Source organism: Pagrus major, chromosome 9 (genome assembly GCF_040436345.1).
Source record: "Pagrus major chromosome 9, Pma_NU_1.0".
NCBI lineage: Eukaryota > Metazoa > Chordata > Actinopteri > Spariformes > Sparidae > Pagrus > Pagrus major.
In genome coordinates this window covers 26,811,214-26,826,960 of record NC_133223.1, presented here as the reverse complement: position 1 = coordinate 26,826,960, position 15,747 = coordinate 26,811,214, and the positions used below count along the sequence as shown (strand labels likewise).

Here is a 15,747-nt window from a genome sequence, read left to right as displayed (position 1 = left end):
CACTTAGAGGCAGTTTGAGATGCAAAACTGGAAATGTATTCCAGTCTGGACGCTCTGGCTGCTCACATCAGAGTCCTAAAGTGTCATGCGACACACAACAACGAGACAGAGGAGTGCTGCATCACGACTTGATCATCTTCATTTCTCCAGCCATGTCACCAGCGTCCGTAGTAACCGACACCTACGTCGTTTCCACAGCGAACCATGCGGACAGGTTGGAGAAGTCTGGACACAGAAATCCAATCAGTTTTGTCACAAGGTCCTGCGAAGGTTCAAGACTCTTTTTGTTTGACTTAAAGTCACGTGAGACTGGATTTGGTTGACAGAGCTCCACCTACGAACTTCCCCGACTGTTACAGTGTCTCCTCCTCATCCTCAGCTGTTGCACTGGGACTGGGAACAGGCAGGTTTTCCTTCAGCGAGATATCGTCCACCTGCTTGGGGCCGCTGTCCTCAGGCTCTTCGGGTATGGATGGGTCTGAGTTACTGATCACGTATCCTGGGAGGGTGGCGTGCATGCTGATCGTGGGGGCGCCGGAGCTCCGATAAACACGGCTTGAAACAAGCGTGGTGGAGCGTGTGGATGGGCCAGCCCCTGCCAGGTGGGACTGGCTGCTGGTGCTGTTGTTGTTGAGGCCGACGACGACAGACCCGTAACGGTAGCGGCCGCAGACCACCGGGCCCTCCCACTCGAAGGCCAGGTTCCAGCGTGTCCATGTTTTCTTGATCTCTGTCTGGACCTGTGGGAATGACGAGAACAAAAGGCTAAACATTACCTCCGAGTGCAGAATAGGAGTCTTATTTTGAGATACAAATATCTGACAGAACCTAATTTGATATCCAGAAATGTTTTCTATGTAGGGTCATTTTTCATTTCAGGTTTATGCAAATGCCGTTTCACCCTGGTTTATTTCACTTCTCTTGTGCCAGTGTAGATACTTCTGTTGGAACTGTGATTCAGCAAATTCAATTTCTGTCATGACAAATGATAATACATGAGCAAACATTTGCCTCCTCACAAACACAGAGCAACAAAGGCATCCCTGAGTCATCCTTGTCCTCTTTAGTCTGACTCTCCAGCTCTCAGGCCTCGTTTATAAAACAAAATATTGTTATATTTGTGTGATTTGTGTGTCGGCTTGCTTTTGAGTTCTAAAAGTTAGGTGAGAATGAAAAAACTAGTTTAAAGTTGCTACTGTAGGAACGCAATGTGTAGAATTAACAGTTTGGCGCCGTGTCAAAGATCTCTATATAATGTGTTGCAGAGATATCTACTGAAGTTAGCATGCTAACCAGCTAGCCAAGCTTTACTTGTCACCTAATACACAGCACCTCAAGATGGAATTGTCTGGTAGAATAGCTCATGGCTAGCTGCACAGCTAACTGAGCTAACTAGTTTATGGCAGTTACAGTTAGCAGCAGTTAGCAGTTAGTGATTTTTTTGTCCCGTATTTGTTCAGAGTATGAATTCAACAGGTGGCCAATTCTAACACCTCCCGTTTGTAACTCACACATCTGTGATCTGTAATTCATATAATGCCAGCACAAATCAGGGTTTAGGCAGGAATAAGAGAAGAGAAGATTAAAATTTTTGCAGGACTACATCATGCCGATGGTAGAGGAGATTGAAGTCAGGCAACATATTTAATTTAGCCAACTAAATGCTAAGTTGTCAAACAAAGCCCAACACATTGCTTGGTAGTGTGTTTTCGCTGCATACTTTTCATAAAGCTCATGCAAAGTTCACCACTGGCTTGGAAAATCCAGAAAATCACTTTATTGCTTGGAAATCCACGTAAGGTTTTATAAATAACTACTTTCTGCTTTTCTGGTCATACTTTAAGGAAAAGTTCTCCCAGAAATGAAAATTCTGTCATTATCCACTCGCCTGATGGAAAGTCGGATTTAGTTTCGTAGTCCACAAAACATTTCTGGAGCTTCACAGTAAAACAGCGTTGCAGCTTTCTCCTAAATAACTGAAGTAGATGAAGACTTCTTTTTTTTTTTTTTTTTAAGTTTAACAAGTAAAAGCAAGAGATCCCAAATTTATTTGAAAAGACGTTATTTTGAAAGTGAGTGCATGAGCTCGCCTGTGTGTTGATGGTGTAAATAACCTCTTTTCAAATCAGTTTGGGATCTTGGGGCACTGATTATGACGGATGAGCTGTATGGAGCTCTGCGTCTTCTGGTTTGTCCTCAGTTTTGTATTTCTCTTCAGCTTTTTCTTGGACTTTCCTTTTACCTGCCTTTTGTTCCTTGATTTTTTTAGACTGGATTTCAGCTTATCATTAAAGCTCGCCTTTTGTTCTTTCACCTGCCTGCCTCTCTGTGTCTCCAATTGGGTTTCACTATTTTTATCAACCTTAACACCACCAGCATGGGGCTGTGTAGATAATGAATGGATTTTCGTTTTTCGCAAACTTTTCCTTTTAAGATCCAAATCTTATCTTCCATCTCTACCACTTAGTGCTATTACAAGCTGCAAACACTCAGCTGTCTGAGCTGGTTTGCTGGATGCAGCTGCCTACAGTTTTCTATGTGGTGAGGATAAACTACACCCTCTGTGTGTGGGCTGAATGACTAAAGCGATGCATTAGGAGAAGGTTAAGGCTGCCCAGAGCTGCAGGGCAGGGTGTTCATTGTCTTTTACATCCCAGGAGTCATTTGGTTCATTGTTTATGACAATTTCAACAGAAAATAAACACCCCTTGTTTAATTTGGAGTTGCATTCATTTAGAATATAAGAGGAGGATACAATGTAGATCACACAAGCCTTTAGAGAAAGGGGACAAAGAATAGAGAGGGTGACACTGGCAGAAATGGCAATTCTGACTGCCAGTTAAGATATAATGAGATAGTAGAGGGAGACAGCGAGAGAATGATATCATGGCAGCACTTTTCATCACATTTCACTTAAGAGGGCAAGACAAAAATGGATTGAAAGAGAAAGACAAGACCCTAAAGTTACTTTTTAACTTCTTCTTATGCCACTGGTGAAGTGATTTCTCTTAACAGTAGCTATGATTTATCTTTGACTAATTTGAAACCAGGGTTCAAGTTATTATCTTAACTTTGTGGGGGTCTCTAAAATAACTTAACTTAGGGGCAGAGACAAATGAATAAATCCATAAGAGAGAGAGAAAAGGGGAAAGGGACTTTACGTTCTGGCAGCCCCTGCCACATTTATGGAAGCCTATTTCTGCCGGATAAAGAAAAAAAGATTAAAATTAAGCTTGATGAAAGAAATATTCCCAAGGAAAGTCATAATTATGACATAAATAAGTAAAAAAAAATAGATAAAAAGTCAGAATAATGCAATAAAAAACAATTTTGACTTGTTATCTCTTAACTTCGACGAATCAAATTTTTATTAGTGCCATAATTACGAGTTTTTCCACATCATTTCATCTTTTTTTCCCTTATAATTATGACCTACCATGGGCTTTTTACACTTTTTATTATTTTTTTTAACAATTTTTTGCCTTTGGTGGAAATGGTCTTCCATCACATCCTCCTCCTCTTCTGAACTGCCCGAGTGTGTGGTGGTCAGGTTTGGTTCATTGGGAAAACATATAATTAACATAAATAACACTCACATTATTATTTGATTTCAATAATGGATGTTGGTGATGTATTAACGACCCCCACAGATGTGTTATTTAACTGTTTTCATTGAAGCTCAGATCCCTTTTTATGAGAGCTGAGCTCCCACATAACTCGCACCCTGTTTGAAACCAAACTAAAGTTTATTTTGAGTACTTTATTTCCTACGTTTGTCAGTGTTGGTGCTTTTCCCGCATGATCACAACCGATCCACTCACCTCTCCGTTGCAGTAGCAGTAGATGATGGACACAAAGAAACCCTGAGAGGAAGAGATGGATATACAAGCTGTCAGCTCATAACACAGTGTGAGCCAAGCAAAGTGTGAACAAACGTCACGTACAGGGCGATGATCACAATCACATATCAAATGTCATCAAGATGTCGAGGATGTGAGGTCACAAACTATCTAGTTGACTGAAATAGAGCTTTCTACTGAAGAAAAGACAGATATCGCTCCGCTGGTTGTGTTCTGGCCTTTTTCACCTTGTGTTCCCACTACGATAAGAAGTAAAAAAGGACAGGGTGTCTTTTTGAAAGTGAGAGACTTCTGGGAAGATGTGTGTCCATGTTTGTGTGACATCCAGGCAGAGCCGCTAAATGAACACAGTGTACTCTGAAAAAGAACATCCTCCAGAAAAGTTGTGTAACAAGAATGTTGTCATTCAACCGGACTTTTTTTTTTAATTAAATTAATTTCAGAAAGCTGTAGCTGTGAAGGATAACAAGTCATCAAAAAAAGGAAGCTGGGGAAATTCACTCGTTACAGCAGCTGTTGAGTGATAGATGAAGTTGAAACAGGACAAAAGCAAGAAAAAATAGAAATACACAATAAAATACTAGACTCACAAAATGAAATACTACTGCTTATAAAAAATAAAGACTATATACACTCTATTCACTTTCTACATACAAATGACCGTAAATGTAACACACATGGTGAGTAGTAAATAAGAATAAGCATAACTGCACAGAGACATTAGATTGCACATGAAGCAAACAGGATATTTGCACAGTGCAAAGATGAGGGGTGCACTGTATGCATATATATACACTAAAGGTTTGGCGTCACGGACAGGATTCAAACCTATGCAGGGAAACCTTATTGGATTTCAAGTCCAACGCCTTAACCTCTTGGCCACCATGACTATATTTAAGTTAAAGGATGTTAGGACATTTATTTGTGCCTGACGGATTATTTCACTTATAATCACTACATCACAATTCCAGTGGGTCAAATGTTTACATACAAGAAGTTAACTCTGCCTTAATTTGGTTTCCTCCGGAGAGTTTCCTCTGTCCTTTTAAAGTTTATAACCACAGCTTTTAGATTTGACATTAAAAATGACTGAAAGCAGCCAGGAGCTGCACCATGAACGCGCCTGATATACACGGCCAGGGGCCCCCGATGTCTTCATGAGGGACTTATTGACTATTACATTTCACTCACCTGTAAATATCACTCGGAATGAAACAGTGAGACTTCTGGATTCAAAATACATCACAGAGATGAGTCATCTTGGACTTCAGTCTGCCTTGTTTAGTGTTATTAGAGATAATGTTTTCTCACATGTGCACACACGTAGGGCCATTTGACGACTTGGGAATGAGACTCACCAATCCACTATCTTTCTCCAGATTCACCTTAACTACCTTTAATTAATGTTCCAACCAAAGCACACCTATGACTAATTAATATGCTGAATACAACCCCTTTGCACCCAGATTATTTGCTGTTTAACCAACAAAAGGGAGTTGGGAAAGCCATGAATGCACGTGCACCATTGACTTTAGACCATGCACTACAGTTATTTCAAATAAGGCCCTATGAGTCTACAATTAAAAGGCTCATTTCTTATGAATATAAACTTTTTCCCCCATGAGGTCCCTGGCATGAAAAGGGACTTTTGTACCAATTAAACAGAAAATGTGATTGAAACTGCATAATGATATACTGTGAACTCTTCTATTGAAGAGGACCCCAGGTTGAAAGCCTTCATTAGTTCAGTATTGTGCTTTAAGCATATTCATAAATTAACTTTTTTTCTAATTATTTAACACAAAGTAAACATGTGGTCATGTAGTGCTTTAGCACAGTAAAAAGAGTGGGAGCAACTGGGGTTTATTAGAGGCCCAGTAGGTGATTTTAAGCCCCAGGCCCAACCAGCAGGTTTACTAACACCTGCTGACTGAACCTACCATAATAAGTATTTTTCTTCTTCTCCTTTGTAAAAGTTGCCTTTACTTCTCTGCTTGCGCAAAAAAGCAACACTATTTGTTTTAATTAGAATATGCCTCCGAGAAATTACTCGTGTTTGTCTGAGCCCCATATGTGAGTGGGTGCAAGCATTATGATCTTTTCATGAAGGCACATATGGTTCTCACCTCCTGGCGCTTTGATTGTGTTGAGTGAGAGACATCAGATAAATAACCAAACACTGAGCTCTTTCTTTTGTTTGGACTCATTACAGCCTCTAAATTTGGCTGTTATGGTGTGTAAACAGGAGCTTGTGAAGATGTGAAGCATTACAGTGTCTCTTTTTGCAACCTGGTTCCATTATTTCAATACTTTTTGCATCATGTATGTGGCTGTCGGTCTTTTCTGCACTACCATCCGTCCTGAGCGATCCGATCACAAGTGGACAGCTGTAAGTACAGGTGCGAACACCCCCAAGATGCGTTGAGGACGCATTTGAGATCTGATCACTCAGACCACATTCAGAGGTGGTCCGAGACGCATTCTTCTAGCCTGTGTGCATGGACATGTGTCCTGGGCCACATTGAAGGACTACTCAACTGACGTCCTCCACCAAACACCACAAAGAAGCCACAACAACAATCATAATGGATTAAACACTGTCTGATTTCCCTGTGGTTCACTGTAATGGGTTACATGGGTAATGTCGAGACACATTCAACGCCAGGTGTAAATTTGACGGGCTGGAAGCTGTCCACTTGTGATCGGATCACTCAGAACAGATGGTAGAACCAAATATGAACAGTCTTTCTTTTGACTCCTTCTTCTTTCCAAAGTCTCTCGTCTTACAGGACATTGTTGTGGATTCTCTTACATTCGACTCAGGGCTCCAAATGATTTGTGTATTAAAGTTGAATTCTCTGTAAAGGTGGTAGCTATTCAAAGAGGATCTGCAAAGCAATGGACGCCTGTAATGATATTTCCAGGTGAAATTCCAATTATTCTACCTACTTTTGCTTATATCTGAGCTGCTGAAGAGAGCAATTGTTTATTATAAACCTTAATATATACATGGAAAGCCATTTTCATCAGGCACATCTCGTGTTTTACGTCTGTTTGGTAATATTATGGCCTCAAACTAATCTGCAACCTCATGCTGATGTGGACGGAGTGATGTAGCTGATGTTTTTGTTGGCACAGCAGGTGGTGCAGAGCAATTTTTGTCCAAGTTTTGACATTAAATCAAGCTTTTGTTGTGTCTCTGGCACTGATCACAGTTTTTTTTGGGCTTAAGTTGGCAAAAGTGCACACAGACCAAAAACCCTTTCATGGGTTTTAAATTAGCTTTTTCCACTTTGATAATAACTCCTTTAAAAACTTATTCTCATAACTTATTCTAACTAGTGCACATTTAAACACAAATCAAAAATAAAGCTGATGTGATTAGTTTGACTTCTTTTCGTTGATTAGTAGCTGTCAGTATTTCAGCAAGAATTTTGTGCGCGTTTGGCGTACATGCGTTACTAAGATATATCCTCCCAAAGACATTTAACAAAATAGAAACATCTACACACTAGACCTGATAGAAACAGTCATCCCAAAGATTTTATAAAGATAAAGTTAATTTAAATCATTCTTCCTGCTTGTGAACACATTCCATATTTATAAATAGTGACAATTTCACTTCAGATTTCAACAGTTCAATTTCACGCTTCCTCTGATGTGTTTCAAGATGACAGAACACACTCAAAAGACTGCAACTTGTGTTGTGAATGTCTTCATATTTTGGTCCAGTTAATTTCATCTTCATCCAGAACATTAATCATGTGCACTGGTGCTCTGTGTGAATAAAATTGGCATCTGGAGCCTCTTGAGATTTGATGATAATGGAAAACAAATTTGTTCTGTTGATCTGTTTGCAAGTTCCTTTCATTAAACATAAGTTTATTTATTAAAAAAAAGTCCAGGTGGCATTAAGTTCACTACAAAATGTATTTGCTTATGCAAATTAGTTGCATATGAATGTAATTTTTAGGAGACACACAGTATTTTCATGGGGATAGGTGCACTGGAGGTTAAAACTGCAGTGTGTTCTGTTTAATTTCTCAGTTTTTATTCAAGTACAGAATATGAATGTAGGCTTTTTTTATGCTTCTATCACAGGAAGTTTCCAGTCTTCCAGGTTTAAGACCACAGTGTGTCCAGCTCATACAGCAGACCAATCAATCTAAGACTGTTCAAACAGATCAATCGTAATCCTACTAGATATTTTGTTTGATTTATGCTTGGTATTATGTATCTTTATGTATTCTTGCAGGCGAGACGGTTACATAAGATTAACAATTATGTGCATATTGGGCTGATGGATAACATCAGCATGCACGCTTGAGCTCAATCACTTGAGCTCTCCTGATTTCTACGAAATTCAACGCTGTCAGTGCACCTGTGGAGAGGCTCTTCAGCCTGGGCAGCGCTGACTCTGAGGAGGAACGGGAAACGACTTGAGAGAAACCTCCTGGTCAGATATACTTCCTTATTGATAAACATGAAAATGAGCTGGACAAATCTATTATAAAGCCATGAGTCATGGTTTGCTGAGCGAGTGACTCAAGCGAGTCTGTTTTGAAGCCGTTACTGCACAAGGCATTTTTCTGTGAAGTGGCTTTCACCAACTTTTCTACTGGCTTTGTATGTTATTAAAGAGCACAAAAGACAGGTCAAATGTATGCAGTCCTCGTCAGGATAGTGCTGAGATGTTGCATATGTAAGGCTTAATGGTATATTCTTAACTGGCAATGCAGTTAGGCGAGTGATGATGCATGTTAGGCGATGCTGCAAAGTACTTTAGTAGTGTAAAGAGTATCTTTCTACAGCGAGTAAATAAGTAAAGTAACAAGTGATGTGTAATACATTACTACTACCTCTAGTAACTACTCCATCTCCAGCTGAACTCCTGGCAACCAAGACAGGTATTTAAGGCCAAAGCATGAAGATGTCCTCACGCTCAACAAGAGGTTTTTGTACCTAAACCTAACCGGAGCATGAGCACTGTGTTGTCACAACATAAAATAGAAAACTGAACCCTAAGAAAGGTAAAGTTGCAACATATCCGTGGTTTGCAGAAGCGTACACTGCCAACAGTTAGTCTGGCGATTGGTTTGTGACAAATGTGTGTAAGCCAACAGCAGTAATATCAGTAGGATTAGATCTACTATGATATTACATTTTCAATTTTGAGTGACACTTTTTTATTGCAAAAGACCAAAATTGACTTTACAGAATGAACTTTGAAAAAATGTTTTTCCATGAAGCGAGCAATCATTCACAGAGCACATGTGACTCTTCTTGGCTCCCCTGTAAGTTAATTGGATTTTGCTTATTAATTTGCTCATTTGCTGATTTATTCATTACAGATACAGTTAGGTCAAACTGAGAATTACTTCATTAAAACAGCTCATGACTTTAGGGCAAAATAATGTCCACAACACTCTTAAACATGGTCTCTGTGGTAAGGTCAAAAATAACCTGTGATGAGATATGAGCTGTAATTGAGTTATTACCGCACATGGGGAAAAGTCAATCTCATACTTACAAGTAGTTTGAAATTGCTCATTTAAATTTAAGCAAAGCTGAATGACGACATTGAATCTGTCTCATTATGGAAGCTGCTTCACTGAATAATGAAGTGGAGTTTTGATTGTTACACTGACAGTCATGTAATTTAAAGAAGATAATTGCGATGAGGTTACAATGAGCTGACCCACAGTGTGTGGTGTGTGTGTGTGTGTGTGTGTGTGTGTGTGTGTGTGTGTGTGTGTGTCTGTCTGTGTGTGTGTGTGTGTGTGTGTGTGTGTGTGTGTGTGTCTGTGTGTGTGTGTGTGTGTGTGTGTGTGTGTGTGTGTGTGTGTTAATGGTGGAGGGAGATGAACAGTTACTATGCTGACTTTGAGATGTTGACTTGCTGACACTAAACCATGCATGCAGATTTTTCAAGTTGTAATGATTTATTACAGGCAGGAAGTCAGAACATACCTGAAAGGAGTTGAAGAACAGCTCACAGTACATGCGGACCTCCCAGCTCGACCCCTCAAATGTGTGAGGCATCCCAACAAAGATGATGTAGTGGATACCAAACACCAGCACTAACACGAGGGTGGACTTCGCCAGTTTTCTATGGACACAAACACACAAACATGTATGCAGAGCAGAGCAACAATGATGATAAAGGTATTCTACTTATAAACAGTAGAAAGATACACATTAATAAGTTGCCGTGATGACATTTCATGACAGTAAATTTTCGTTAAATATCACTGGAAGACGTGTTCTGAGCCGACAGAGCGCAGGACTACAGCTCGACAGCTTGGTGCTCACACACAGTCAAAGCCGATGGACAGTTTTATCTCTTGTCGAACTTTTGATATGAAGATCACCGACCACATTATCATCACCATCTTGTTGCTGCCGTTTACATTCACCCTAATGCAGATTCAAAAGATGCACTTTATGTATATTTGTATGTTATAAACTATATATACAGTATGTTCTGTAATTTGTGTTGCATGAAGGAGGAAGTTTACAAACTTTCATTTCATTATACAGCTCTATGTCGTAGAATGGCGTTTAATATACCTTGTGTACACAAGTTTTAAACCACCTGCTATGTTATGTATTTTTTCCCTTACAAATCAATGATGGCTCTTATAACACACATAAAAACAGTATGAATGAATGAATAACTTGATTTCAGTTACATACATCTTGAGAACGAAAGATTATTTGCATTTGTTGCAACCATTTTTAATTTGTTTTTAGTTGAAGCTTAAGTGACTATTGATCATTATTGATTCACAACAATGCTTGTTTTCTTTCGGCCCTCTGTGGTTTGACACTGAAACAGAAACCTGTTCCTAATTAACGCATTGTAAATAGCTATTTTTAAGATATTTGTTTTCCCTCTGTCTGAAAAAAACATCTGCACACATTGTTTTACAGAATATCTCTGCAAAAAAAAAACAAAGACGACAACCTCTAAACGCTCAAACAAGCATGCCAGACCAGTAGGATGTAATGAAGCTCAGCGAAAGCTCAGTCAGGAAGACAATTTCTCTCCGCTTATACCCTCAAAGTCAGAAGCACAGTCCCCCGCTGTCCCTAATCTCTTTCTGTTAATTCCCCTTCTCATCCAGTCACAGCCTGACACGCTGTCTTATAGTCAATCATTTGTAAGCTGTCAAACTTTAAGTTTTCTCTCTCTCTGCTGTCACACAGGTGTCATTTCAGTCGATGCCCGGCATCTCCAGCCAACAGTCCGATCAGAAGTTTCCCCTCTTAAAGTTATTACTCATCATCAGCACCAACAGTGTCGAGGCTCCACGGGGAAAGTCTCCCTCATACCAGAAAACACCTCATTCATCAACTGCTTCCCGTGGTGACCTCATTCCTGATGGGGTCTAAGCAACAAAGTCTGCTCCTTCTGTTCACAATAAAGAATGTATTTTACTTCACATCCTCTCACTTCTTTTGTTTCTATCAAAAGTCTCTCCTGAAATGAAGTTTACATGAATGATACATCAAACAGCAGAGAAGAACAGACTGAGCATGCATGTTAAGTTGTTCACTTGTAATTAGACCTTGAAGTGCTAACAAAGAACTTGTTTTGGTTCTTCCCAAAGGTAGTGAAACACTGTACTTGTTTCATGTGCATCCTCACTGATTGTTTCCCAAATGCTCCTTTTTTGTACGTCCACACTTCACAAATCGGCACTTTAGAAGGTTTTTTTAAAAGCTCAAGGAAAGCGTCCCTTCTGCAAACTATCCTGATACTCATGGAAAAGACCTAAATCTACACAGATCTCGATGCTAAGCTTTTAAGTCATTTTATCGATGGCTTGTGATTTCTGCAGCACAGAGAAATCTTTGTCTCCTTCTGCATTTTCAGTGGTCAGTCTGGTTGAATCATCGTACAGCGTTTTGTTCTCCATGTTTTTTTGCAAAGTCTTTATATCAAATAACATCAATTCATGAAAAATACTTTCTCCAACCTAAAATCACAAGAGGCTATTCAAAATAAGAAGCAGTCCTCTCAGCCTGTACCGAATCACGCTTTTGTGGCAGAAAATTGCATATTTTTTAGCAGTAGTATACACAGTGTTTTGGTAAGGGTTGGTATTTATTTGTTGAGAATGTTTATTGAAAGCTACCTGCAGACATGACATGTCACAGCGTGGACATGACAGCTTCATATGTGTGAATGCAAAACAAAAATGTATGAAATGCAAGTTTCTGTCTTTGTAAATGAGCAATATGAGTTTTACATATCAACAGAGCTAAATTAGCAGCTAATCAGTTTTATTGTCACAAGGTTAATGGCTCACAAATCTAGATACTGAAACCAGTAATTATTTTTTTAGTTGGCAGGCTGACTGTCTCCCACAGTTGGAGAGCCTCCTGGCTCGGATACAGAAGTACATGAACACATTTCAAACTCGCCCTTGAGGGAATATTAGTGTTTTTCTTCCGCAGCTGTGAGACTGCCAGACTGCCACAGTGAGGGAGTCTCACTAAGGGAACTTTTCTCAGCTTTTTTGTTCTGGCTTAGTGTCAGAGGAACCTGCATTGTCTCTATTTCCCAAAGCACATACTGCAACACTGCTTTGTATTATTTTTCTCACTTCAATCAGAGTCCCCACAGCTGCACATCTACATCAAGAAGCGACAGATTCTACTCTGTAAAACAACTTTCCTTCAGGGACTGTTTCCTGCTGGAGACAGGTTTATTTTTGCTCTGACTACAGAATTATGTAGAACATATACATTTTATATCTACACTATAAAATATCTTATAGCCTTGAGAAAAAATACATTTTCATTATTTTTCTAACAATCCAATCACTGCAGAGCACAGTTAATTGCTATCCAACATCCAGAATATATTGGACGTAAACAGTGATCCTGGAGCATCCAATGCATCTCTTTCATGTTCAACAGCCATAAAACACACACAGCCATAAAACACACACAGCTGAAGCTCAGACAGCCCTCCAGAGGAAATAGCAAAACAGGCTTCATTTTATCCTTTTGATCTACAGAGACCATGATGATTGTTAGCTGCAGCTCAAGGTATGCAATAGACCTGACAGAGCTGAAGATTCCTGCTTGGAAAAGCTGTAAGTGTGTTTTTCTGCAGAGATGAAATATCTACACTTCTTTAAAGCTTTGCAGCCTGCTGCGACTATTCAAACATTGATGGTGGTGTAAGGATTCCTGTGGGCAACAACAACTTTTCAATGAAAGATGGTGACCTTCCTCTTTATCACAGCAATTCCGATAACTGTAGCAACCCAGATCTGTATGAAGACCTCGAAACTACCTGAAAGGAGCACATTTACCTTCAGTCACTGACCAGAAATTGCAGTGACTCCCCGCAGCCTGTAACCTTTGGAGAAATCCTCCCTGCAGCTGTGACAGTAATAGTCTGTGGCAGCTCTAAATTGTCACACGCATCTGAATTTCAATTCATAATTGGGATAATAAATGTTGGCAGTTAATTCTAATTCATTCAGATCAGAACATTATTTCAACCAGGACACAATGTTAAATACCCGAATACATTTTAAATACTGCAAAACAGAGACTAATGATAATAATCTCAGCCCAGTCATCTGGACAAAATCTTTGCAGTTAATGTTTCTGCAAACCACAGATTCACAGATGTTCATTGTAACGTTCACATTATGTGTTTGATACTTTTATGTCAGGAAGTAGAGCAGAAGGTGTTGGAGTTGCAGGAGACCAGGCTGCCAAGTCATGTCTGTGTTTCAGCATTTGTAAGCATGAAACCACCAGATATTTTTAAGAAGATTTTAGGTCAACTTCCAGCTGTGTTTGTGGCAACAAAAAACAGATATTTTTGACGGGAAGTCGGGACATCTGCAGCTGTGATTATTGCAACATTACTGGGGGTTTTTAACGAGACATCTGCAGCTGTGTTTCAACCCAAATGCAAGAATAAATGTTAGCTAGGTACATTTCTGCAAAATTACAGATAAGTTCATAATTATTGTTACTTTAAGATGCAACTTAACGTTTGCTTAGGTTCAGTTTTCTATTTCTTTCTTGTCACAACTCTGTGCTCACACTCTAGTTAGGTTTAGGCACAGAAACTACTTGGTCAGGGTTAGGAAAACATCACGGTTTTGCTTAAAATTCCTGTATTGTTCGCCACAACCAGAACTTCCCGTGAAAAATAGCCAGTTTCGGTTGCTATCAAACTGCAGTCATCAGTTTGGCAGCCTTGTAACGCCACAACCATCCCCTCCACCTCCTGATGGGAAAGTCCAGCAATAAGAATATAATGTAAATGCGATATGCCACATCTGCTACAAATGTCAACCTTGGAGAAATCTGTGGTTTGCAGAAAAGTTAACTGCTAACACTATATCCTGGTGACTGGGCTGCATGTTTGTGGTGACTGATGTACTTTGTCTGTCCCTAATCAAGTGGTTTTTGTGCCTTAACCTAAGAAGAGAATAAGCACAGCACTGTGACAAGAGAAAAATGTAGTATTAGCCAACATTTATTCTGGCAATTGGGTTGAATAATCTTAACGTACAGGGCTGAAAATAAAGTTCTTGCCACAACAAACAAGAGGCCATACAGATCCCCTCCTCTGTCTCACCCTATTTGAATGTCTGCTAATGTGACAGTGAGGAATCTACAAGGTAAAACAGGATTATTGTACAACGATCCAAGAAGCAATTTGCAGTCAGGTTCGGTGTTTTTCAGCTATTACATTTTTAACAGCGTGACTTCAGTTTAAGATTGAATCCAATCTTGTTTTGGCTGCTGTAATTCATCTTCCTCTCTCTTCTCGCTTCCACAACATCCAGCTTGAAAACTTGTGATTATAACTCATAAGAACGTATTTGATTTGGCTTTTTACAGTCATCCACAGTAACGTGTTCACGCTGTTTAAGTAATAATACAGCTGTTTATCACAACTGATGGTTTGTGGTCTAGAGCTGAGAAAATAAAACACAAGTTGTCATAAATTGTAACTTTTGCTTTAATTTCCAGAGAGTTGCTGGAGTTATCATATTATAAATGGCTATATTTAATCAACACAAAAGCTCTGTGTCGGTCTGTGAGTCCTTTTTAACTGTTGCTCTCGTTGAAAAGAACTTTTTCAACTGCTTTTCTTTTCATTTACCTGCTTCTCTACTTTCTTTTTGAGGCACCCTGACTTCACTTAGATTTTTCCATCTGCATGCAATGCGGTGTATTTGGCTTCCCATTCATCTCCCGATCACTATCATCTGCTCTGACTAGCAGTCTGCTCAGCCACACAAAGCAACCTCGCTTGCAGCATTCAATACAATTTTTAGAAAATACACTGTCATTAAAACGTCTTTATCTGACTGACTGGTGCCAGCTCCAGCAGGGGAGAAAAAACGGTGCTAACTGCAGATGTGAGAATAAGCTAGAACAAATTATATCCGTGCACGTGTATGTGCATGTGTGTGTATTTGTGTGTGTGGGGGGGGGCATAAATTTGTTCAAACAGTCGCAATGCGGGGAATTGACTTTTTCAAGTTTCCACAACATCCCTGTGTATAACTGAATTGGACAAAGGGTTAACGTACAAAAAGTAACTGTACTGTTAATTGGCCAAACCCTGCAAGGAAACCACCTCGCTACTGTTTTCCCTGTCCCTCCCTAGCTGCCTGTTTTTTTTTTTTTTTTTGCAGGAAACGGGCAACTACAATGAAGCAAACAGCAAACAGGTTTCATGGGAACTTGAAAGAGTCATGCCTTCATTGTAGCAACAAACGGGCTTGGGAAGTCAGAAACAACGAACTAAATACATTTTGTGAACAAAAACAAAATAACACCAACTTATTTGATCCTTTAAAGGTAAGAAAGACTTGTGTTCTTGGTGTATGCTACA

At 39.6% G+C, this 15,747-nt stretch overlaps 1 protein-coding gene and 1 non-coding gene across 2 annotated transcripts in view; both read right to left on the bottom strand.

Annotated features, from left to right (window-relative positions):
* Window positions 1-353: 353 nt before the first annotated feature.
* The window catches only part of pth2ra (parathyroid hormone 2 receptor a), a 63,016-nt gene continuing 47,622 nt past the window's right edge, over window positions 354-15,747 (bottom strand). Inside the window, exons 13-15 of the mRNA XM_073473170.1 lie at window positions 9,831-9,969; window positions 3,822-3,863; window positions 354-740 (exon numbers count right to left, since the gene is read on the bottom strand). Coding sequence (XP_073329271.1) covers window positions 354-740; window positions 3,822-3,863; window positions 9,831-9,969 — 568 coding nt within the window. The remainder of the gene's footprint in view (window positions 741-3,821; window positions 3,864-9,830; window positions 9,970-15,747) is intronic.
* On the bottom strand, window positions 4,668-4,749 carry trnas-uga (transfer RNA serine (anticodon UGA)). Its single transcript has one exon. It is a non-coding gene; the product is annotated as a tRNA-Ser (tRNA).